The following is a 26,768-nucleotide window of genomic DNA, read 5'->3' as shown; positions in this document are numbered from 1 at the left end:
GAGAAGAATGCTGGTGCAATTTTGATTGGGATTGCATTGAATGTGTAGATAGCTTTGGGTAGTATTGACATTTTGACAATATTTATTCCTCCAATCCATGAGCAGGGAATGTCTTTCCATTTCTTTAAATCTTCTTCAATTACCTTCATAAGCTTTCTATAGTTTTCAGCATACAGATCTTTTACATCTTTGGTTAGATTTATTCCTAGGTATTTTATGCTTCTTGGTGCAATTGTGAATGGGATCAGTTTCTTTATTTGTGTTTCTGTTGCTTCATTGTTAATGTATAAGAATGCAACTGATTTCTGTACATTGATTTTTTATCCTGCAACATTGCTGAATGCATGTATCAGTTCTAGCAGACTTTTGGTGGAGTCTATCGGATTTTCCATGTATAATATCATGTCGTCTGCAAATAGTGAAAGCTTGACGTCATCTTTGCCAATTTTGATGCCTTTGATTTCCTTTTGTTGTGTGATTGCTGATGCTAGAACTTCCAACACTATGTTAAACAACAGCGGTGAGAGTGAACATCCCTGTCATGTTCCTGATCTCAGGGAAAAAGCTCCCAGTTTTTCCCCATTGAGGATGATGTTAGCTTTGGGCTTTTCATAAATGGCTTTTATGATCTTTAAGTATGTTCCTTCTACCCCGACTTTCTGAAGGGTCACAAAAGGGTGCTGAATTTTGTCAAATGCCTTTCCTGCATCGATTGACAGGATCATATGGTTCTTCTCTTTTCTTTTATTAATGTGATATATCACGTTGATTGATTTGCGAATGCTGAACCAGCCCTGCATCCCAGGAATGAATCCCACTTGATCATGATGAATAATTCTTTTTATATGCTGTTGAATTCGATTTGCTAGTATCTAATTGAGAATTTTTGCATCCATATTCATCAGGGATATTGGCCTGTAGTTCTCTTTTTTTACTGGGTCTCTGTCTGGTTTAGGAATCAAAGTAATACTGGCTTCCTAGAATGAGTCTGGAAGTTTTCCTTCCCTTTCTATTTTCTGGAATAGCTTGAGAAGGATAGGTATTATCTCTGCTTTAAACGTCTGGTAGAACTCCCCTGGGAAATCATCTGGTCCTGGACTCTTATTTGTTGGGAGATTTTTGATAACTGTCAATTTCTTCGCTGGTTATGGGTCTGTTCAAGCTTTCTATTTCCTCCTGTTTGAGTTTTGGAAGTGTGTGGGTGTTCAGGAATTTGTCCATTTCTTCCAGGTTGTCCAGTTTGTTGGTATATAATTGTTCATAGTATTCCCTGATAATTGTTTGTATCTGTGAGGGATTGGTTGTAATAATTCCATTTTCAGTCATGATTTTATCTATTTGGGTCATCTCCATTTTCTTTTTGAGAAGCCTGGCTAGAGGTTTATCAATTTTGTTTATTTTTTCAAAAAACCAACTCTTGGCTTCGTTGATCTGCTCTACAGTTCTTTTAGATTCTATATTGTTTATTTCTGCTCTGATCTTTATTATTTCTCTTCTTCTGCTGGGTTTAGGCTGTCTTTGCTGTTTCTGCTTCTATTTCCTTTAGGTGTGCTGTTAGATTTTGTATTTGGGATTTTTCTTGTTTCTTGAGATAGGCCTGGATGGCAATGTATTTTCCTCTCAGGACTGCCTTCGCTGCATCCCAAAACGTTTGGATTGTTGTATTTTCATTTTCATTTGTTTCCATATATTTTTTAATTTCTTCTCTAATTGCCTGGTTGACCCACTCATTGTTTCGTAGGGTGTTCTTTAACCTCCATGTTTTTGGAGGTTTTCCAGACTTTTTCCTGTGGTTGATTTCAAGCTTCATAGCAATGTGGTCTGAAAGTATGCATGGTATGATCTCAATTCTTGTATACTTACGAAGGGCTATTTTGTGACCCAGTAGGTGATCTATCTTGGAGAATGTTCCATGTGCACTTGAGAAGAAAGCATATCCTGTTGCTTTGGGATGCAGAGTTCTAAATATATCTGTCAAGTCCATCTGATCCAATGTGTCATTTAGGGCCCTTGTTTCTTTATTGACCGTGTGTCTAGATGATCTATCCATTTCTGTAAGTGGAGTGTTTAAGTCCCCTGTAATTACCACATTGTTATCAATAAGGTTGCTTATGTTTATGAGTAATTGTTTTATATATTTGGGGGCTCCCGTATTCGGCACATAGACATTTATAATTGTTAGCTCTTCCTGATGGATAGACCCTGTAATTATTATATAATGCCCTTCTTCATCTCTTGTTACAGCCTTTAATTGAAAGTCTAGTTTGTCTGATATAAGTATGGCTACTCCAGCTTTCTTTTGGCTTCCAGTAGCATGATAAATAGTTCTCCATCCCCTCACTCTCAATCTGAAGGTGTCCTCAGGTCTAAAATGAGTCTCTTGTAGACAGCAAATAGATGGGTCTTGTTTTTTTATCCATTCTGATACCCTATGTCTTTTGGTTGGCACATTTAGTCCATTTACATTCAGTGTTATTATAGAAAGATATGGGTTTAGCGTCATTGTGATGTCTGTATGTTTTATGCTTGTAGCAATATCTCTGGTACTTTGTCTCACAGGATCCCCCTTAGGATCTCTTGTAGGGCTGGTTTAGTGGTGACGATTCCTTCAGTTTTTGTTTGTTTGGGAAGACCTTTATCTCTCCTTCTATTCTAAATGACAGACTTGCTGGATATAGGGTTCTCGGCTGCATTTTTTTTTTTTTTTTGTTCATAACATTTAAGATCTCCTGCCATTCCTTTCTGAACTGCCAAGTTTCAGAAGAGAAATCAGTCACGAGTCTTACAGGTCTCCCTTTATATGTTTTAGGGCACGTTTATCCCTCGCTGCTTTCAGAATTTTCTCTTTATCCTTGTATTTTGTCAGTTTCGCTATGATATGTCGTGCAGAAGATCGATTCAAGTTACGTCTGAAGGGAGGTCTCTGTGCCTCTTGGATCTCAATGCCTTTTTCCTTCCCCAATTCAGGGAAGTTCTCAGCTATTATTTCTTCAAGTACTCCTTCAGCACCTTTCCCTCTCTCTTCCTCCTCTGGGATACCAATTATGCATAGATCATTTCTCTTTAGTGCATCACTTAGTTCTCTAATTTCATCTCATCCTCCTGGATTTTTTTATCTCTCTTTTTCTCAGCTTCCTCTTTTTCCATAATTTTATCTTCTAGTTCACCTATTCTCTCCTCTGCCTCTTCAATCCGAGCCGTGGTCATTTCCATTTTATTTTGCAGCTCGTTTGTAGAATTTTTTAGCTCTTCCTGACTATTGCTTAGTCCCTTGATCTCTGTAGCAAGAGATTCTTTGCTGTCCTCTATACTGTTTTCAAGCCCATCGATTAATTTTATGACTATTATTCTAAATTCACCTTCTGTTATATTGTTTAAATCCTTTTTGATCTGTTTGTTAGCTGTTGTTATTTCCTGGAGATTCTTTTGAGGGGAATTCTTCCGTTTGGTCATTTTGGATAGTCCCTGGAGTGGTGCGGACCTGCAGGGCACTTCCCCTGTGCTGTCTTGAATAGCTGGAGTTGGTGGGCGCCCGCAGTCAGACCTGATGTCTGCCCCCAGCCCACTGCTGGGGCCACAGTCAAACTGGTGTGTACCTTCTCTTCCCCTTTTCTAGGGGTGGGCGGGATTCATTGTGGGGCAGCGTGGCCCGTCTGGGCTACTTGCACACTGCCAGGCTTGTGGTGCTGGGGATCTGGCGTATTAGCTGGGGTGGATAGGCAAGGTGCATGGGGGTGGGAGGGGCAGGCTTAGCTCACTTCTCCTTTGGTGATCCGCTTCGGGAGGGGCCCTGTGGCACCGGGAGGGAGTCAGACCCGCCAGAGGGATGGATCCACAGAAGCACAGAGTTCGGTGTTTGCGCGGTGCAAGCAAGTTCCCTGGCAGGAACCGGTTCCCTTTGGGATTTTGGCTGGGGGATGGGCGAGGGAGATGGCTCTGGCGAGTGTCTTTGTTCCCCACCAAGCTGCGCTCTGTTGTCCGGGGCTCAACAACTCTCCCTCCCCTTGTCCTCCAGCCCTCCCATTCTCCGAGCAGAGCCATTAACTTATAACCTTCCAGATGTCAAGTCCCACTTGCTGTCAGAACACACTCCGTCCAGCACCTCCGCTTTTGCCAGCCAGACTCGGGGGCTCTGCTTGGCAGGCGGGCCGCCCCTCTGCCCTGGCTCCCTCCCGCCAGTCCGCCCTTCCTACTGTCTTCCGTGGGCCTCTCATCTGCGCTTGGCTCCAGAGACTCTGTTCTGCTAATCCTCTGGCAGTTTTCTGGGTTATTTAGGCAGGTGTAGGTGGAATCTGAGTGACCAGCAGGATGCGGTGAGCCCAGCGTCCTCCTATGCCCCCATCTTCCCTCTATCCAGCCCTCTCTTGCTTTTTAAACCACTTTATTTAGTTAGGTTCCTAAGGAATTAAGATCAGCTAGTCTCCATCCTCATAAGCATCCTTCAGGTCAGTTATTCTGCTCTAGAGTCTACTACGTTGCCTTAATATAGTTGGAAAGAGAAATTCTCTTCCTTTCTATCCTTCACATCTTCTGCATTCTCTTCCCTGAGTTGGAAGTCAGTATGGAAGAAAAAAAGAAAAGAAAAAATGTTTAAGGCAACATTGTGGTCCTTAGAAAGTACCTAGGTAACACCACACAGCTTAGGCACCTAAACTCTAGGAAGAATGTCTAAACACAGCAGCCAGGACTGTTGGAGGTGACAGTATAGTACTTCCCCGTCAATCTTCATCTATCCCTGGCCTCATGAACTGGGAATATGTCATAACAGGATACCACTTTCCATTTGCCGGTTTCATAATATCAGACTTACACGGGAAAGCCACTTCTGAATCTTTTAAAAGCAGACTCATATTGGATTTATCTGTGATAAATACAGCAAGGGTAGTTACACACATACAACAAATAGAACTTCGTTTCCAATTGGAAATGTTTTAGGGCAAGACACCAGATGACCTGGTAAAATTTTTGCATTTTTAAAACTAATTTGTATTAGGAGACCTCTATCACCATGATTATATTGTAATATGTTCCCAAGGAGATTTCCTAGGTATCTCTTGCTGTTTTATGCTGAGTTAGATCTGTGGAACTTAATCATGTGTTGAGATTTGATCCATCCAATCCCATGCTTGCATTATAATTACATCCCACTCCAAGAAACCAGGCAACTTCAATATTGCTGACTTATCTTAATTTAACCAATTTTACTTTTCTAGGTCCCAAAGGTAACCCTGGTCTCCCTGGGAAGCCAGGACTTACAGGACCTCCTGGACTTAAAGGAAGCATTGGTGATATGGGTTTTCCAGGTGAGTGATGGCAGTCTCCCAAATATTTAATCCCATCAATGGAAGATGGCTTTGGAAAATTTGTTATCAAAATAGAGTCTAGTTGTGGATAAAATCAAACTGAGGCAATAACTAAGGTAATCCGTGGATAGAGCTTTTCCATCACACAAATATTTGAAGTGGGAATTAATGGACAGAGTTTTAGAAACATTAAGAGTAAGAATCGACAAACATGTATCTTTTCTCTAGCTGTACCCTTTTCACATAAACTTCCTTGAAAAGTAGGCTTTTAAATAATCCTAGTTATAAAGGATTATTTTTAACTCAGAATTTGCAGAGTTCTTTTTTAAAAAATCTTTTCCCTTGGTCATCTGCATCATAGATATGCCATAAATAAAGAATATTTTGTAAAAAAAATGCATGTTACATGTGTTCAACAGGCCCTCAGGGTGTGAAAGGGTCTCCTGGACCTCCTGGAGTTCCTGGACAACCTGGCTCCCCAGGATTACCTGGACAGAAAGGAGAAAAAGGTGATCCTGGTATTTCAGGCATTGGTCTTCCAGGTCTTCCTGGCCCAAAGGTAATTCTACTCCATGCATATGCCTGAGCAGATGTGGTTTTTTTTAAATACTGTGCTCATTCCTAATTCTTCATTAAACAAACTATAGAATGACATGGTATATTCTAGAAATTCATTCCTTCTGTTTTCTCTTATATTGTAAGGAGATACTTGTAGGGTTTGTAGCCAATCCAAAAAGAGGGGGAAACATTCTGATTTCTTTGTTTTCCCTCTATCTTAATCTCTGAGTATATTTCAGTAAACCAAAGGCGTATTTTTTCCTTTTTAGTGACAGAATTGTTGATCTGTATCCTAATATTATTATAAAGTAATATGAAGAGACTTATATAAACAAAGTAACTTATGCAATTAATGAAAGTGCTGTAGTATTCCTAACTGCATATCAGAGGTAGTTCTCTTAAAACAGTTTTACATGCCCCTCTGTGCCCCTAGTCAGTGTGAAAACTTTGGTAGTGTTTCTCCACCAATCAAATTTAGGATGTGTTTTAGAATCATTGGACTCAGCAAATATTTGATAACTGCTTAATTCCATGTAAAAAGGTGATAGGTCCTACTCATTTGGGGAAGTACTTTTTAGCCAGGAGAGATGCATACATTGTCTATTATATATGTTACAGATGTTTTCTCCTAGTCAATTGTTTGTGTTATAATATTGTTTAATCATTCAGTCAGACTACAAAGCTAGGAAGTATTAGAAAAAGAATGGTGTTACTAAACTTGCATGGAATTAATGAAAATTCCCACTGAGATATGAATTTACTGAATAATGTTTTTTTTCCTTTTAAGCTGTCCTTTTTATTTTTTTTAATTTTAATTCCAGTATGATTACATACAATGTTATATTGGTTTCAGGTGTACATTGTAGTGATTCAACACTTCCATACAACACCCCATGCTCATCACAAATGCCCTCCTTAATCCCTGTCACCTATTTAACCCATCCCCACACACATCCTTTATGGTAAACATCTGGTTGATCTTTATATTTAAAAGTCTGTTTCTTGCTTTATCTTTTTTTTTGTTGTTGTTCAATGATTTTACTCATGTGGAATTTGATCATTTCTTTTTAACAGTATACAAAAAGATTTTAGTTTGTGTAGTCAATCAACTTATTGTAAGAGATAATCAAGAGAAATCTCTGCATATTAACTATAGATTACCAGTGTAAAGTCTACTGAAAGGATTCTGAATTTTTCTGTTGTATTTAAATTTTACCTGCAATACATGACAACATTAAAAAAGTAATAATAATACAGACATGTCAAGGGCAAAAGTGAAAATCTCCTTCATAACATATATTCTTTATTCTATTCCCTTCCCTATAGAAATCCACTGATAATAGTTAGTGTGTAAATTTGAATCCCTTGTTATACATTTTTTATGTATGTATACAAAATTTTGTTTTGTTTTTTCTACACATATTGTATCTGTGTAGAATTATAGAATACATGCTATCCTATATTTGCTTTATCATTTATATCTTTTAATCTTTCTTTTTTAATATATATTAGACAATTTTCGTTGTCATTGTACATTATTTTTAATATTTGCATGATATTCTGTTGTTGCAAATAATATCATAATGAATATTCTTAGACATATCTGTGAACATATGTATAATTAGTTATACTGTATAGATTCCTGAAAGTGTCTAGGTCAAAACATAAGTACATCTAGATTTTTGTCTTATAAAGTTTTATATTAATAGTAACCAATAAACTTGATTTTAAAAATCAAGCAGTATGAAACAATGTGAAACAAGAAGTCCTTTTCCCACACATATACATACCTCAAATTCATAGTTCTTACTATTTTTAATAGTTGTTCACAAAAGACTTTTTAAAATTCTTTTTAATGTCTATTTATTCTTTAGAGAGAGAGAGAGAGAGAGAGGCAGAGAGTGAGCAGCAGAGGGCCAGAGAGAGAGGGAGGCACAGATTCTGAAGCAGGCTCCAGCTTCTGAGCTGTCAGCACAGAGCTCAACATGCAGCTTTAACTCACTAACTGCAAGATCATGACCTGAGCCAAAGTCAGACACTCAACCAACTGAGCCACCCAGGTGCCCCCAGAAAAGACATTTTATGCACATGTAAGCATGTATGTATGATAGGTATTTCATCAATTTTATTTTATTTTTTTTTAATATATTTTTTTTTCATTTGTATATGTATTTTTTTTTATTTATATATGAAATTTATTGTCAAATTGGTTTCCATACAACACCCAATGCTCATCCCAAAAGGTGCCCTCCTCAATACCCATCACCCACCCTCTCCTCCCTCCCACCCCCCATCAACCCTCAGTTTGCTCTCAGTTCTCAACAGTCTCTTATGCTTTGGCTCTCTCCCACTCTAACCTCTTTTTTTTTTTTTCCTTCCCCTCCCCCATGGGTTCCTGTTAAGTTTCTCAGGATCCAGATAAGAGTGAAACCATATGGTATCTGTCTTTCTCTGTATGGCTTATTTCACTTAGCATCACACTCTCCAGGTCCATCCGGACAAAGGGCTAGTATCCAAAATCTATAAAGAGCTCACCAAACTCCACACCCGAAAAGCAAATAACCCAGTGAAGAAATGGGCAGAAAACATGAATAGGCACTTCTCTAAAGAAGACATCCGGATGGCCAACAGGCACATGAAAAGATGTTCAGCGTCGCTCCTTATCAGGGAAATACAAATCAAAACCACACTCAGATATCACCTCATGCCAGTCAGAGTGGCCAAAATGAACAAATCAGGAGACTCTAGATGCTGGAGAGGATGTGGAGAAACGGGAACCCTCTTGCACTGTTGGTGGGAATGCAAAATGGTGCAGCCGCTCTGGGAAGCAGTGTGGAGGTTCCTCAGAAAATTAAAAATAGACCTACCCTATGACCCAGCAATAGCACTGCTAGGAATTTATCCAAGGGACACAGGAGTACTGATGCATAAGGGCACTTGTACCCCAATGTTCATAGCAGCACTCTCAACAATAGCCAAATTATGGAAAGAGCCTAAATGTCCATCAACTGATGAATGGATAAAGAAATTGTGGTTTATATACACTATGGAATACTACGTGGCAATGAGAAAAAATGAAATATGGCCTTTTTTTAATATTTTTAATGTTTATTTATTTTGGGAAGAGAGAGAGACAGACAGTGTTAGTGGGGGAGGGGCAGAGAGAGCAGGAGACACAGAATCCGAAGCAGGCTCCAGGCTCCGAGCTGTCAGCACAGAGCCTGATGCAGGGCTCAAACTCACGGACTGTGAGATCATGACCTGAGCCCAAGTTGTATGCTCAACCGACAGAGCCACCCAGGCGCCCCAGTATTTTATCAATTTAAGACTCTATTTTTTATATCCAAAATCTCTGATATTGAGTGCATCTTACAATGGAAAGCATCTTACAATTATAATTGGAAGCATTTTTCCTCAGTTACTGATTCATGAAATGATGCTGCATCTTTCAAATACAGGTATCTTATATTTTTATTTACACCAAAAAAAAATTCATACTATATATCTGCTCTGGACCTAGCTATCATAACTTAGTAAATTTTAGCAAACTGTCTTTATTAGCCCATAAATAAATGCCTCATTATTTTTCATAATTATATAATATTTTGCGTGTGGGTTAGCCATAAATAGTTTAACCTATTATGAATACTGAATTGTTTCTATATATTCATGATTAGAAACATATGTTGCTCTGAAGATTCTTACCCATGTCTCACATACATATCTTAAGATTATTTGGTAAATATTACCACAGAATAAATTCTAAGTAGAGTTGTGGGAACTCATCATATATATATGCCTTTGTAATGTTGATAGTTACTGACTAATTTTTTCTTAAATATCACTACTGCTTTATACTGTCTTGATCAGTGTAAGAAATTTTCTATTTTCTCTTCATTTTACAAATATTAGGTACTATCAGTCATTCTAATTTTGTTAGTTTAAAAGGTGAAAAGTGGAGTATCATTGTTGAAATTTGATTTTTCCTAATTAGAAATGAGATTTCTTATGCTTATATCTCCTCTACAAATTGTCTATTCATGTTCTTTCGTCATTTTTGGGAAGGGATTTGGTTGTATATTTCCTATTGATTTCTACAAGTACTTTATAACGATGCATCCATTGTCTATTATATGTGTTGCAAATATTTTCTCCCAGTCATTTGTTTGTCTTATAACCTTGTTTACTGTTCATTTATCATGTAGAGTTTAAAATTTTTACATAGGCAAATGTTATACTCATTTATTGGTTCATTCATTCAAAAAATACCTATTGAGTGTATATGAGGTTCCAGGTACTGTTTTAGGTGCTGGAGATAGAAAATGAATGAACCAAACTCACTGCCTGCATGGAGCTGACATCTATTCAATAAACAAATGAGTTATTCAATAAACAAATGAGTGTGTTAGAAGGTATGGCAAAAGTTAAGTGAGGCTTGGGTATAGGAATTGCTGAGAATTGTTACATTTTGAAATAGAGTAGTAAGGGAAAACTGCTCTAATAACAGTTGATCAAGCGACATGCAGTGAGGGAATGAGTCATTCGAAGACCCTGAGGTGGGAGCGTACCTGACATGTCTGAGGTACATAAACGTGACTAGAGTGGATTAAGCAGAGTGAATGAGGTGAAACTAAGTAGGTGATGAGATTAGGTGGGTAATGGGAGATAGATTATCTAGAGCCCTTGTGGATCATAGTAAGGGATTTTACTACTGAATGAAATGGGGAGTGACTGGAAGGAGTAACATGATTGTACTTAAATTTAAAAATATATCATAGCTCCTATTTTGGAACCAGATCACAGAGGAATAAGGATGAAAACAGACCAGTTATAAAACTATTTAAATAATACAGACCTGATATCTTGATGGTTTGGATCCAGGGCAAGCCAGAAAGATTTGTTTATGGAATATGGGAGGAGAGATATCATGGATGACTCTAAAGTTTTTTTCCTAAGGTACTGGAACAATGGAGTTATACATACTGAGACAGGAGAGATGTGGGGAAAGAGATTTAGTGGGAAAGATCAGAAGCATAATCTTCTAATTGTTATAAAAACTCCTATATCTTAATATTATAAAAATAGACCTGTGTCTTTCTTCTATACTGAATGATTTTGTTCTTTATATTTATATCTTTAATCCATTGGCTTTTTCCATATGTTGTATGAGGTGAGAAGTAGCTTCATTTTTTTCCAAATTAGATATCCAGATAACCCAACTCCATTTGTTTGGAGTAAAGTCTCCATTCTTTACTCATTGATTTGAAATTCCATTTAAATTTTTTTCTAAATGTTTTCCTATATATTTTTTGCTGGGCTGAGCAAATGTTAACATTTATATAATGAAATCAAATTACCATAACTTGTCTCAGAAATTATAATGAATATCAGCAGAAAAACATGTTTCAGTTGGCAAATGTCCATAGTATATTCAACTCTTCAAGCAAGAGGCTAACTTTTAGTTTCTTTCTCTATGCAGCCTTCAAGCAAATTCTAAACTAAATTTGGATACTTGCAGAGCTGATAAAACAAAGAAATCATGTATTTGAAGTAGCCTGTTGTTATTTTATCATACAATGGTGACACACTGAAAAATAAGATTTTATAGCTCATTTCTACTAGATGCAGGCAGTCCTTCGCACAGTTCTGATATGCACAAAATTTGTTGCCACAATTTATTTAAATGACATGAGTCCACAACAACATGGTTCAAACTCAAGCTACCATGGTATGTTAGCTTTTCAATCCATCAATCTATAAATCACTATATAAATAACAGTTATGTATCATGATCAGTGAACAATTATTTCACTTCTTTCAAATTGAATCAGTCATTAATCACTGTGAATCTGATATTCTCTTAATGCCCTGGTAGCAAAGCATGTAGTTGTGTTGCCTTTTTGCACTTAATTCCCTCTGAAAAAGACCCGAAAACTAACTGAACAGCTTTTTTCACAACAAATAGTAAAAGGGCCACATAGTGGTTAGCAGAGGCAGAGATACTGACTCATCCAAAACCCTACCCCTGCCATGATGACCCACAATCAGAAGGGATCCCACAAATCTGGAGCTAATCCCTGAGAAATGAGGGATTCATGCCCCACATCAAACATGCTAACCCCTGGGGCCTGTAACAGGGAGACAATCCTGCAAAACATCTGGCTTTGAAGATCAAAGGAGCTTACATCCAAAGGGCTGTCGGGAACTGAAACACCTTTCTTAAAGAGCTTGCATGCAAACTCACTCACCTTAGGAACCAGTGAAAAGGCAACAGTTTGAAAAATGTCTACACTATATGCGAAGGAGATTCATTTGCTAGTATTAAAACATCTGCCAGAGGGGCAGGAGCACGTTGGACCTCTCTCCAGGGTTGGAAGTGCTGGCAGTCACCATTTTTGTACTCTCCCTCTACGTTGATAGTGCTGGCAAGTGTGACCTAGCCTTGCACTCTCCCATTACCCCACTAAAGATGGCTGGCAAGCACCAGCCCTAGATTCTCCTTCATCCCTGCAAAAGTCAAGAGTGACACGCCAGTTCTGTGCTCTTCAGTGGCCCCCACAAAAACCTGCAGGTGCACGCAGTCCATACTGGGGTCACTCCGTAGTCATCTGGCTTTGGTGGCCAGGGGGCATGAATTCCTGAATCCCACAAAACTAATAATCAGACAGACAGTTCTTGGCATGCTACCATCACCAGGGGCCTACACAGACAGCAGACTAAACCAAACCCCCAGTCTGTCTGTGAAAAGGGACTTGCCTTGGAGCTTCAGCCTGAGGGGCAGACTTAAAGTTTGCCATACACGTGGGGGCACCTGGGTGGCTCAGTCAGTTAGGCGTCTGACTTCAGCTCAGGTCATGATCTCGCAGTTCGTGAGTTCAAGCCCCGCGTCGGGCTCTGTGCTGACAGCTCAGAGCCTGGAGCCTGCTTCAGATTCTGTGTCTCCCTCTCTCTCTCTGCCCTCCTCTGCCCCCCCCCCTCAAAAATAAAATAAATGTTAAAAAAAAGTTTGTCATACATCTGGAGGCTACAAGTGTGCTCTCAGGGAATGTAGGCTGGAGGATACCATCTTTGCATTCTTCCTCAGCCTTGCTACAGTTTGCTGGTACCTCCCAGAAAGGAACTGATACATTTGCCTAAAGCCCTGATTTTTGCAACACCTCCATTTCCACCTGGTCTGCAGGCCAGCAGGGTTTACTATTGTGATATCACAGGACTATATATATTTGCATACTTTTAAAGCTTCTGCCTGAGGATATGGCTTCCAATCAGCCTGAAACTAGGTGCTGACTTGAGATTCCTCCCTTTAGAACACTGAGAGGTCTTGGCACACCATCAGCAGCCAGTACATGTCAAGAGTAAATTTGGCTGCTTAGACAGTTACAAAGGTTTGAGAGACAACAAAGAACAAGGGCTAAGGTTGACCAATAAATTGAATCTTTTACACAAGGCTACTCCTTCAAGACCAGGAGAAGTAGCTGTTTTGCTGAAGAATACAATAACGGAATTGAAAAATATACATACAGGAGGGGTGGAAGAGCAGACTACATGAAGCACAATAAAGTGATCTAGAAGACAGGGCAGTGGAACTCACCCAAACAGAACATCAAAAAAGGAAAAAAAAATATACTGAAAAGTAAAGATGGCTTAAGGGAATTATGAGACAACATAAATCTCAATAACATTTGAATTATAGGGGTCCTAGAAGAAGAGAGAGAGAAAGGAGAAGGAAATTTGTTTAAAGAAATAATACATGAAAACCTCCCTAATCTGAGGAAGGGAACATTCAGATCAAGAAAACCCACAGAGGCCCAAATAAGATGAACCCAAAAAGATCAACACTAAGACACATTATAATAAAATTGTCAAAAGTTAAAGAGAGAATCTTAAAAGCAGCAAAGGGAAAACCCCTGCTATGTACAAGGGAACCCCAATAAGACTATAAGCAGATTTTTCAGCAGAAGTTTTGTAGGAGAGAAGAGGATGGAACAATTCAAAATCTTGAAAAGAAGAAGCTTCCAAAAAAGAATACCCTCCCCAGCCAACTTATCATTCAGAGTTGAGGGGGAGATAAAGACTTTTCCAGACAATCAAAAGCTAAAAGAGTTCATTACCACTAAACTGACTTATAGGAGATATTAAAAAGGTACATCTTTAAGCTGAAAAGAAAGTGCATTAATTAGTGACAAGAAAACATGTGACTGTATAAATCTCAAAGGTGAAAATAAATACATAGTAAAGGTAGTGGGTTAATTACTTACATATCTAGTATGAAAGTTAAAAGACAAAAGTAGTAAAAATAACTGTACAATAATCAGTTAAGGGATGCACAAAATGAGAAGATGTAAAATGTGATATCAAAAACATAAAATCAGTGGGGAGTAAAAATGTAGTTTTGAATTGTGTTCAAACTGAAGTTGCTGTCAACTTAAAATAGATTTTAGTATATCTAGGTTGTTATAGGTGCACCTCATGGTAATCACAAAGCAAAAACCTATAATAGAAAAACAAAAGATAATTAGAAAGCGATATAATAATAACACTAAAGAAAGTCATCAAACCACAACAGAAGAGAGCAAAAGAAGGAACAGAGAGGAACTACAAAACATCCAGAAAACAGTTAACAAAATGTCAATAGGTGCATGCCTATCAGTAATTACTTTAAGTATAAATCGACTAAATTCTTCAATCAAAAGACATTGTGTGATGATTTTTAAAAAGACCTAGTTATGGTTCCTGAGTGGCTCAGTTCATTAGGTGTCTGATTCTTGATTTCAGATCAGGTCATGATCTTGTGGTTCATAAGATTGAGCCCCATGTCAGGCTCTGTGCTAACAGTGCAGAGCTTGCTTAGGATTCTTAATCACCTCTCTCTACCTCTCCCCCGCTTGTACTCACTCTTGCTTTCTCTCTCAAATAATAAATAAACTTTTATAAATAAATAAATAAATAAATAAATAAATAAACAAACCCAGTTATATGCTGCCTACAGGAAATTCACTTCATGTGTAAGGACACACAGAGACGGAAAGTAAAGGGTTGGAAAAAAGATACTCCACATAAATGGAAACCAAAAGAAAGCTAGGGTAGCTATACTTATACCACAGAAAATAGACTTTAAAAGAAAGATAGTATTAAAAGACAGGGGCATTACATAACGATAAAGTGACCACTCTAACAAGAGGATATAATATTTGTAAATATTTATGCACCCAACATAGTGGCACCTAAATAAATAAAGCAAATATTCACAAACCCAAAGGGAGAAATTGACAGCAATATAATAATAGTATGGGACTTCAATATAGCACTTGCATCAGTAGATAGTTTATCCAGACAGAAAATCAATAAGGAAACATCTACCTTAAATTACACCAAATGAACTTAATATATATAGAACTTTCCATCCCAAAACAACAGAATACACATTCTTCCCAAATGCACATGGAACATTCTCCAAGGTAGTTCATATGTTGGGCTACGAAACAAGTCTCAGTAAGTTTAAGAAGATTCAAATCGTATCAAGCATCTTTTCTGAATGCCACATAGTGGCATGAAACTGAAATCAATTACAACAAAAAATGAAAAAAAAACCACAAGTAAGTGGAGATTAAACAACATGCTACTGAACAACCAGTGGGCCAATGAAGAAATCAAAGGAGAAATTAAAGAACACCTTGAGAAAAGTGAAAATGGAAATACAGCTTACCAGAATATATGATGTGAAGGAAAAGCTGTTCTAAACGGAAAGTTCATAGTGATACAGGCCTACCTCAAGAAACAAGAAAAATCTCAAACTAAATTTATACCTAAAGGAACTAAAAGAAGAAAAACAAACGCAGTTCAAAGTTAGAAGGAAGGAAATTTAAAACGTCAAAGTACAAATAAATAAAATAGAGACTAAAAAGACATAAAAAAAGATCAGTGAAACTAAGAGCTGGTTCTTTGAAAAGATAAGCAAAATTGACAAACCTTTAGCTAGACTCGCCAAGAGAGGGCTCAAATAAGTAAATTAAATAAATAAAATCAGAAATGAAAGAAGGATTTACAACTGATACCACAGAAATACAAAAGATCATAAAATACTATTAGGAACAATTATATGTCAACAAATTGGAGAGCTTAGAAGCAATGAATAAATTCCTAGAAATATACAGCCTTCCCAGACTGAATCAAGAAATATTAGAAAATCTGAATAAACCAATTACTAGTAAAGAGATTGAATCAGTAATCAAAAAAGAAGGAAAAAAAGAAAACCTCCCAGTAAAGTCCAGAGCTAGACATCTTCACGGATGAATTCTACCAAACACTTAAAGAAGATTTAATACATATCCTTCTCAAAATTTTCCAAAAAATTGAAGAAGAGAGAACACTTTTGAAGTCATTTTATGAGCATTACACTGATACCTAAACCAGATAAGGACACCACAAAAAAAAAAAAAGCAAAAAAAATTACAGGCCTGTATACCTAATAAACAGATGTAAAAGTCTTCAACAAAATATTAACAAAGTAAATGAAACAATACAACAGCAATTAAAAGGACCATATACCATGCTCAAGTGAAACTTATTCCAGAGATGCATGAATGGTTTACATCTACAAATCGATCAGTATGATACATCACATTAACAAAATAAAGGATGAAAATCATATGATCATCTCAATAGATGTAGGAAAGATATTTGACAAAATTTAACATCCATTTATGATAAAAACTCAACAAAGTGGGTACAGAGGAATTTACCTCAACATAATATGGGTCGTATATTAGAAGCCCACAGCTACCATCATACTCAATGGTGAAAAGTTGAAAGTTTCTCCTCTAAGATTAGAAACAAAACAAGGATGCTCATTTTTGCCAGTTTTATTTAAGATAGCATTGGAAATCCTAGCTAGAGCAAGAAAGCAAGAAAAAGCAATGAAAGATATCCACATTGGAAAAGAAGGAGTAAAAGCTGTCACTATTTGCAGACAAATATATGTATACATATGTATGTATATTTATACATTGTACTTATATTTATAAAAGGCTCTAAAGTCTCCAACAAAAAATGTTAGAGCTATTTAAAAAATTCAGGAAAGTCACTGAGTACATAATCAGCATTCAAAAATCTGTTGTATTTCTATATACTAACAAGAAACTATCAGAAAGAGAAATTAAGGAAACAGTTCCTTTAGAATTGCATTAAAAAGAATAAAATACTTAGGAGTAAATTTAACCAAGGAGATGAAAAACCTACACTGTGAAAATGATGACATTGACGAAAGATTGAAGACACAAATATGAAGATAGTCTATACTCATGGATTGGAATAATTAATATTGTTAAAATTTTCATATTACCCAAAGCAATATATAGATTCATTGCAATCCTTTTCAAAATCCCAATGGCATTTTCAAAGAAATAAACAATCTTAAAATTTGTATAGAACCACAAAAGATTCTGAATAGCCAAAGCAATCTTGACAAAGAACAAAGCTGGAAGTATCACACTCTCTGATTTCAAACTATATTACAAACCTGTAGTAATCCAAACAATATGGTATTGGCATAAAAACAAACATAGGTCAGTGGAATAGAATAGAGAACCCAGAAATAAACCCACACAAATATAGTCAATTAATTTATGATGAAGCAAGATTATACAATGTGGAAAATAGTCATTTTAATAAATGGTGTTGGGAAAACCTACAGCCACAGGCAAAAGAATGAAACTAGACTACTACCTTATACCATATACAAAAATTAACTGGAAATGGGTTAAAGATTTAAATGTAAAACTTGAAACCATAAAACTAGAAGAAAACAGGCAAGTTCCTTGACCTTCATCTTGGTGATGTTTTTCTTGTGTTTTGAAAAGCAAAGGCAACAAAAGCATAATAAACAGGTGGGACTACATCAAACTGATCTGCACAGCAAAGGAAATCATCAAGTGAAAAGGCAACCTAATGAATGGTAGAAAATATTTGTAAGTCATATATCGATAAGGAGTTAATATCCAAACTGTGCAAAGAACTCATACAATCGATACTAAAAATGAAACAAAGAATACAACTAAAAATTACCAGAGCAACTGAATAGACATTTTTCCAAAGAAGGCATACTAATGACCAACCGGTACATGAAAAGGTACTTAAATCACTAATAATCAGGGAAATGCAAATCAAAACCACCATGAGGGCACCTGGGTGGCTTAGTCTGTTAAGCATCCAGCTCTTGACTTCAACTGAGGTCATGATCTCACGATTAGGTTCTTAAGATCCAGCACTGGACTGGGTCAGGCTGGTGCTGACAGCACAGAGCCTGTTTGGGATTCTCTCTCTCCTCTCTGCTCTTCCCCCTACCTCTAAATAAATAAATAAATAAATAAATAAATAAATAAATAAAGCAAATGAAATATCACTTCACACCTGGTAAAATGGCTACTATCAAAGAGACACATTTCAGCAAGTGTTGGCAAGATGGGGAGAAAAGGGAATCCTTGTGCACTGTTGGTGAGAATGTAAATTGGTGCAGCCACTATGAAAAACAGTATGGAGGTTCCTCAAAAAAATATAAATAGAAGTACAATGGGTATTTATCTAAGAAAATGAAAACACTAATTTGAAAAGATATATGCATCCCTCTGTTCGTGACAGCATTATTTACAATAGCCAAGATGTGGAAGCAAATCAAGTGTCCATTGGTATATGAATGGATAAAGAAAATATGAGATTAAATGACTAAAGAAAATATGGGATATATATATACAATGGGATATTATTGAACCATATAAAAGAATGAAGTCTTGCCATTTGTGACAACATGGATGGATCTTGAGGCCACTATGCTAAGTGAAATAAGTTAGAGAAAGACAAATACCCTATGATTTAACTTGTACGTGGAATCTAAAAATGGACAATTTTTTTTTCAAAATGAGCTAATAAATACAGAGAACAAAGTTGTGGTTGCCAGAGATGGGGATGGAGCATTGGAGAGTGGGTAAAATGCATGAAGGAGGTTAAAAAGTACAAACTTATAACATACAACACAGTGACTATAGTTAATAGTGTGTCGTATATTGAAAGTTGCTGAGAGTAAACTTTAAAGGTTTTTATCCCAAGAACAAAAAAATTTGTAACTATGGTGATTGATGTTAACTAGACTTATTATGGTGATCATTACACAATATATACAAATATCAAATTGTGTTGTACACCTGAAACTAATATAAGGTTATATGTCAATTTTGTCTAAATGAAAAAGAACTATATCAAGGAATGACATTTGAAGCAATGTAGATAATTGTGGTTTAAGTCTATTCGAGTCATGTCTTGCTTCTGTTTTGTAATAAAATCTTCTCTTCTCAGAGTGATTTACAGGATTTTTGTCCAGTATGTTTTTGAATACAAAAACAGTTTTGAAGCTCATTGTTTTCTCTGCAAGTTTGTGAATAATAAAAATTTAGATAAAACTTAAACTAGCAACTTTTAGTCCTTTTCAAAAGCCCTGGTAAAACATTTACTTTCCTTTTAGAATTTAAAGTAGGGTCATAGAGTGGTGAAAAGAATTGTAGGGGGGAACCAAGTGCTCGTTGAAATTATAGATTGTAGAATTTCACATACTTTATCATAAATCATCAAGTGCTCATGTACTGCCTTTCAGGTTTGCCATTGGCAAATAATTGGAATATTCTTCCTGATTTTTATTTTGATATATAAATGTCATTGGTTCATGAATAGTAAGAAGAATTATGGTAGTTTATTCAAAGTTTTTCTGTGTAAATACCTAAGATGGAACCAGTTCAATCCAAAATTTAATTGTATAGTATTATGTGTGCAAAAATGTGCCAGATGTTTGATTTATAGAAGTTCAGACCAAAATACATATATTTCCAGCCTAGTGGGGTTGTAAGGAGAAAAGGAATTAGTTGAAAAAGCTTTTAGCATAATGCAGAATCATTTGAGTCACAAATAGATGATCTTAGTCACCTAGACAAGCATAAGCACTAAATGGAGAAGGAGGTATTCAGTAGATGATGTTGAACACTGACACTTTGTTGGAGAGGTCATGATATTCATGAGCAGAGCAGTGGACACTGGTAGACTTAGTTATAGCATGTTTTCATTGTTATTGGGAAAAAGTTGTTTTAATTGTGAAAGTAGATATGAATTCTTAGACTCTATTAGAAGGAAACATAGTGCAAAAGTTCACTAACCAAAAATGGTTACATATGAGTTGTCTTTAACCACAGAGAAATGCTCAGTGTTGTTGAAGAGTCAAGACATGCATATGTGAAGCCATTATTGATTTGACAGAATAAGAACCTGCCATACATTCTTAGCATGAGCTTTCTATGTTCTGGAAAGCTTCACGGAATATATGAGATTTCAGATGTTCACTGAAGATTTGATAGACGTATGTATGTGTGGACTAAGTTTACTTTTTGCAGTAGAACCTACTTGTAACCACTGTTTGACATGCTTATTGTAAGCAGTGAATTCCATTTTAGCATAGTAGGGATAATGATCAAAGGTTCAAATGAGACTATCTGGATCCAAATGCAGATTCCACAACTTATTAGTTGCAACTCTGTAAAATGGGATAATAATAGTGTATTTCTTATAGGATTGTTAGGGATTAATGAGAAAATACATCTACATATTGTGGAAATAGCATGATCTCTGGAGTCTAACAGACCTTGACTCAAATTCTAATTCTGCCACTTGCTAGAGACATTAGGCACTTGAGTTCTCCAAGATTCAGTTTTCTCATTTATAAATGGAGATGATAAAGCCTAACTCAAAGATCTGTTGTGATGATTAAAATTTTTTTTTTTCAACGTTTATTTATTTTTGGGACAGAGAGAGACAGAGCATGAACGGGGGAGGGGCAGAGAGAGAGGGAGACACAGAATCGGAAACAGGCTCCAGGCTCTGAGCCATCAGCCCAGAGCCCGACGCGGGGCTCGAACCCACGGACCGCGAGATCGTGACCTGGCTGAAGTCGGACGCTTAACCGACTGCGCCACCCAGGCGCCCCTCTGTTGTGATGATTAAACAAAGCATTTTCAAGTTAAATTTCTACAAGTGATTAAAGAAAGCACTTTCTGTAAAGCACTTAGCAGAGTGACTGACATATAATAAAAGCTCTATAAATAATGTTATGTTGTTATACAATCTAAGTCATGTAGAGACTCAGTTTTATCTTCTTATTCATGGCTTTAGGGTGAACCTGGTCTGCCCGGATATCCAGGAAACCCGGGAATCAAAGGTTCTATGGGAGATACTGGTTTGCCTGGATTACCAGGGACCCCTGGAGCAAAAGGACATCCAGGCCTTCCTGGATTCCCTGGTAATATACCTTTTCTTGAATGCGTCCTTATATCCTTCCTTATCTAGTATAACCTGTGTTGCAGAGCAACTTCTTATTTGACAGATTTCTATTTCCCAATCAGATACTGACTAGCAACATAATCTTGAACTAGCTCTTTATCTTCTCTTTGCCCAAATTTATTTCTGTATAAAATGAGAATGAGTATTACCAACTCAGTAGGACAGTATCCTGTGAGCAGAGAGACTGTTTGGTAGAGCATTTTTCAACCTTTGACTGTTAGCCACAAGTCAATTAAGAAGCCTGACTTTTTGTAGGTGATAATGTACACTATCAAACCTTAGCCTGCTGCTGATTCTCTTAGAAAGTTGTACTCAGGCACACAGTTGGGTGGCACACAGTGGTAGAACACTTGTTCCACACACTTGGGTGGAACACAGTGGTAGAACAGTTGTTCAGTTCATTTATATGACAACGACGGAGTCATGAAAGCAAAGGGACTTAGCACTATAGTCAAGTAGGTAGCCTAAACTAGATTGTTATACTATCTTCTCTGTTTATGCTTGTATTTAATTTGTTCCTTTGTTTGTCTTTTGGATTTCACAGTGGCATGGATGGAGTGGGCCTTTGGTTATCTTTTCCTTAACCTTCTATTGAAGTATAACGTAGAGTAAAATATACAAGACTATATGCAAGACTATAGATGAGTTTTCACCGGTGTGTGTGTGTGTGTGTGTGTGTGTGTGTGTGTGTGTATACACCCACCATACATATCAAGATATAAAATAGTTCCCGCACCCCATAAAGTTTACCCATGCCTCTTCACAGTGAAACCACCCCTGCCAAGGTAACCACTGCTATGATTTCTATCACCATCAATTAATCTGGCCTGTTTTGGGAATTCATATAAATGGAATCATACAGTATATATCTTTGTGTCTGGCTTCTTCCACTTATGTCTGTAAGATTCATTTATCTTGTTGCATGTGTCAGTAGTTTGTTTTTTTATAATTGCTCTGTAACCTTCCATTGAATAAATACATAATAATCAATTACCCATTCTCCTGTTGAAGGACTTTCAGGCTGTTTCCAGTTTGGGACTATTAAAAAAAGATGCTATTAACATTCTTTGACGTGTCTTTTCATGGACATATATACTCATTTCTCTTAGTAACTTAGTAGTAGAATTACTGAATCATAGAGTAGGTAGACATTTAGCTTTAATAGTTTTCCTGCTACTAGGAAGGAAGTTTTAGCTTTTAGCCAGTTGTCCAAAGTGGTTTTATAAATTATAGTCCAACCTGCAACATTTGAAATGTTCCTGGGTGGCTTCTAGTGGCTTGTCATGCTTATATTGTGATTAGTACTTTGTGTTGTGAAATATCCAGTTGTCCATGTCCTCACCTCATTTGGTGTTGTCAGTCTTTTAATTTTAGCTATTCTGGTGAGTACATAGGGAGTCTTTTTTTCAACATTAGATGTTCAAATGTATTTATTTATTTTAATATAATTTATCGTCAAGTTAGCTAACATACAAAAAGAAGCGTCTCATTGAAGTTTTCATTTACAGTTTTTAAATGAATGACAATGTTAAACACCTTTCCATATACTTATTGACCATTTGGGTAGCATCTTTTTGAAATGCTTGCTCCATGTTTTTTGCTCACATTTATTGGGTTGTTTGCCCTTTTCTTCTAATTGATTCAGAGCCCTTCTTTATATATTCTGGATCTGAGTCTTTGTCAGATACATGTATTACAAGTATGTTCTTTCTGTCTCAAATTTGCCTTTCATTCTCAATGCTGTTGTGTGATGAACAAAAGTTGTTAATTTTAATAAAGTCCAGTTTATTAATTTTCTTTCATAGTGCTTTTTGTATACTGAATTATTCAACAAATATTTTCCTATTCGGGTTTATGGAAATATCCTTTTATTTTTTTTGTAACATTTAATGTTTAAGCTTTTATATTTAGGTTTGGTTTGTCTCAAATAAAAATATTTTTATGGTATGAAGTAGGGGTCAAGGTTCATTTTTTTCCATACAGATATTCAACTGCTCCACACGTTTTTTTTTCTTTTAAAGAACCTGAGATCTTCTGTTCTGCTCATCAAAAGACATCATTAAGGAAATGCATAGGGAAGCCACAGACTAGGAGAAAATACTTGCAAAACATGTATCTGACAAATGACTGATATCTGGGATATATAAAGAACCTCTACAATTCAATAATAGCAAGATAAACAGTCCACTTTTTTTAAATGGGGAAAACTTTGAAAAGATGTTTCACAAAAGAAGATATGTGGATGGCCAATAAACACATGAAAAGGTGATTAGTATTATCAGCTATTAGAGAAATGCAAACTAAAACCACAATGAAGTAGCAGTTTATTCCTATCAGCATGGTTATTATTAAAGCAACTGATATCACCATATGTTGTACAAGGATCTGGAGCAACTAGAATTCCCAAACATTGCTGTAAGCCTCAAATGGTTTGGCAGGTTGTTTTTTTTGTTTGTTTGTTTTTTGTTTTTTTATAAGACACACCATATACCTACTCTGACTCAGCAGTTCCATTCCTATCTAGGTATTTACCCAAGATATGTTAAGACATGCCCACAAAAATACTGGTCCAGAAATATTCATAGCAGTGTTACTTCATAATAGCTAAAAACTGGAAGTAGACCAGGTTTCCATAAAGATAGATATTCGTAATACATAAAACCTGACAAATGTCTGACAAATACCCAAATGTCTGACAGTAGATGAATGGATTAAAAAATTGGTATATTCATACAATAGAATCCTATCAATTCTACTACTGTAATGTTGTGGTAATTATTTTTATTATGAATGTATAATAATGCCATGCTTGGATAAATAAGTTTAAAACTTATAATTATTCTTAAAAATATTACAAACATCAGCATCTTTCTTTTTTTCCTATTCACTGTTTTTTTTGCTAATACTATAAATTGTGAGTTTGAGTTGTAATTCTTAACACAATGCAGATTTTCTTTTATTATTAAATTGAACTCTACTTTAGGAACCCCAGGACTTCCTGGACCAAAAGGTATTAGTGGTCCTCCTGGGAACCCTGGCCTTCCAGGAGAACCTGGTCCTGTAGGTAAGCATGAAACCTAAGGATTTGTTGTTCTGTAAAACTAAGGCTCATATTCATTTTGAGAAAGTCAGATCATTTCTGGGAGTTGTGAACATTTTTAAGACAAGGAAACATGGTGATAATTCATTTATTTAGTACCATTTGTTAGGCACAAACTGAACAACTCTTAATAAAAGTTACTTAAAATTATTACTTTGGAACCTTATTTGAGGGGCTCTTTCCAGGGAGAGTTATTTCAAGTATCCTACAATAGTAGAAGCTCTCGTATTTTTTAGAATGGCGAGGTGTAGCACTGTTGTTTGTTTGCTGCATTCTAAAGCAAATTACTCCTCATGGCCCCATCTGAGGCCTATAATGCACCCTGTTTCACTCCCACACCTTGCTCTCCTTGATATTCTACAGCTAGATTAAAATGAGAAACTGGAAATTTTGGGTACTGAATGAATAAGGCTCTTATTCTCATTAGCTTTTATTCTTTAATGCCTCTTTTTCACAAGATTTTGTGGTTTAAAGGGGTGTCTCAGAGGTACTTTGTGGTCATTTGGATAGAACTATTTGAAGCTGGTATGGAAAGAATGGGGAATATAGAAGGAAATGGAATTGGGAAGATAGGTGAAACCTGCTGTACTCTGTTTTAGGTGGTGGCGGTCGTCCTGGGCCACCAGGGCCTCCAGGTGAAAAAGGCAGTCCGGGTCAAGATGGTATCCCTGGCCCAGCTGGACAGAAGGGTGAACCAGGTGCCATATTTATTCATTGTTCCTAATTTTCTAATTTCTTCTTTGTCTTCTTTAACTTTTGCCCTTTTTTCTCCACAATCAACTTATATCTTCTTTCTTAACCTCTAAGCTACTACACACTTTTCTCTTCCTAATTACCTTCTTGCACTCTGTACTGAGAATATTACTTCACATTTATCCATCAGGTTGCCTCCTTCTTATGAAAAACTCCATATACTTTCTTTCCAAGTTTTTCATGTGAAGAAGTTACCCAGCTTTTTTCAACTTCTCTGGATGACCTCGTTTCACTATGCAATCTATTTTCCATTTATATATATTATCCATTTATATATATTATATGTATAATATGTGAAGATGTATTTAACACTTATCACAAGTAGAATATATTTTGTACAGTTTTCTCATGTTAGAATTGTGATTGCATGTTGGAGATAAATCTTCTGCATGGTTCATATATGTAGTAGCACTTAGTAAAAACCTGAATGGTCCTAAAAAAATTGTCGTTGTTTCATTTATTATTATTTACTTGAGATTTTTTGGTTTATTCTCTGACAGGTCAACCAGGCTTTGGAATCCCAGGACCCCCTGGACTTCCAGGACTTTCTGGTAAACTTTAATAAAACATGCTAAATCAGTCCATATAAAGAAAATATGTTCCAGCACACTTAATTTTCAATCTTCACCATTTGCTGTTATAAAATGCACATACAATCCCAGAAAACTCAAAGCTCAAGTTCTATATTAAAGTAGTTATTAATTAAGAATTTAGTATAAAGAATTGTGCTATATAAAAATGCATTCTTAAAGAAATTAACATATAGACATCTCTTCATTACTTTCATCAATAACTGCTGAGGAAATGATATAAAGCACATTTGCACGAAGAAGTAGATTTCACTAAATGTTTTAAAAATCTTTCAGCCAGGGAACACCTGGGTGGCTCAGTTGGTTAAACATCCAACTTTTGACTTTGGTTCAGGTCATGATCTCATGGTTCAGATCAAACCCCACGTTGGGTTCTGTGCAGACAGCCTGACAGCGAGAAGCCGGCTTGGGATTCTCTCTCCCTTTCCCTCTCTCTCTCTCTCTGTCTCTCTCTCTCTGTCTCTCTTGCAAAATAAATAAATAAATAAAATTTAAAAAAAGGTCTTTCAGTTGGAAAAAAAAACTACCACTCTTTTATCCCCATGGAAATAAAACCAAGGTAATATAAGGAAACTTTGTAGGAATATGTACCAATAATAAAAATTGAAAACTCCATATTAATATACATCTTGCATTTTGAGTATGTGCACATATACATCTACTTTCTTGCACTTGTTCTTACTTTCATTGTAAGCACCAGAGAATTAAATGAATGACTGAACGTGTGTACAGGTATGCCTGTTTATTTTCTGAAAGGACCATTGGCTATTCTATGGGGGCTTTTTTCAAACCACAGACATACCTCATAGAAATTCCTATATCCTTCCCATGATCCCAATGTGAAAATTATTACTTTAATGTGCCACTGTTATATCACTTTCAGGCATGTTGGTGGTGTATAAAAAATGTTGAGAACAGTTTGTCTAGATTGGGATTCTAAATTTTGGATAGAATGGTCTTCAGAGACGCACAGCAGCCGCTGAAGATCCACGTCTTCATTCGTCTCAAAATTAGTCTCAAAATATTTGTTTAAGGAATTTCCTCCAGCCATCTCTAACCTATTCATGCCAATACTTTAAACTTCTCTAGTTT

At 36.4% G+C, this 26,768-nt stretch overlaps 1 protein-coding gene across 8 annotated transcripts in view; it reads left to right on the top strand.

Moving 5' to 3' along the window:
• The window catches only part of COL4A5 (collagen type IV alpha 5 chain), a 269,256-nt gene that overhangs the window by 197,597 nt on the left and 44,891 nt on the right, over nt 1-26,768 (top strand). For all 8 annotated transcript variants that reach the window (XM_040468444.1, XM_040468445.1, XM_040468446.1 and 5 more), the window contains exons 36-41: nt 5,214-5,303; nt 5,723-5,862; nt 21,066-21,192; nt 24,217-24,297; nt 24,933-25,031; nt 25,587-25,637. In XM_040468444.1, coding sequence (XP_040324378.1) covers nt 5,214-5,303; nt 5,723-5,862; nt 21,066-21,192; nt 24,217-24,297; nt 24,933-25,031; nt 25,587-25,637 — 588 coding nt within the window. The remainder of the gene's footprint in view (nt 1-5,213; nt 5,304-5,722; nt 5,863-21,065; nt 21,193-24,216; nt 24,298-24,932; nt 25,032-25,586; nt 25,638-26,768) is intronic.

This window comes from Herpailurus yagouaroundi, unplaced genomic scaffold (assembly GCF_014898765.1).
Source record: "Herpailurus yagouaroundi ecotype Mexico unplaced genomic scaffold, PumYag 67700, whole genome shotgun sequence".
Classification (NCBI taxonomy): Eukaryota; Metazoa; Chordata; class Mammalia; order Carnivora; family Felidae; genus Herpailurus; species Herpailurus yagouaroundi.
This window is presented reverse-complemented; position numbering and strand designations above follow the sequence as displayed.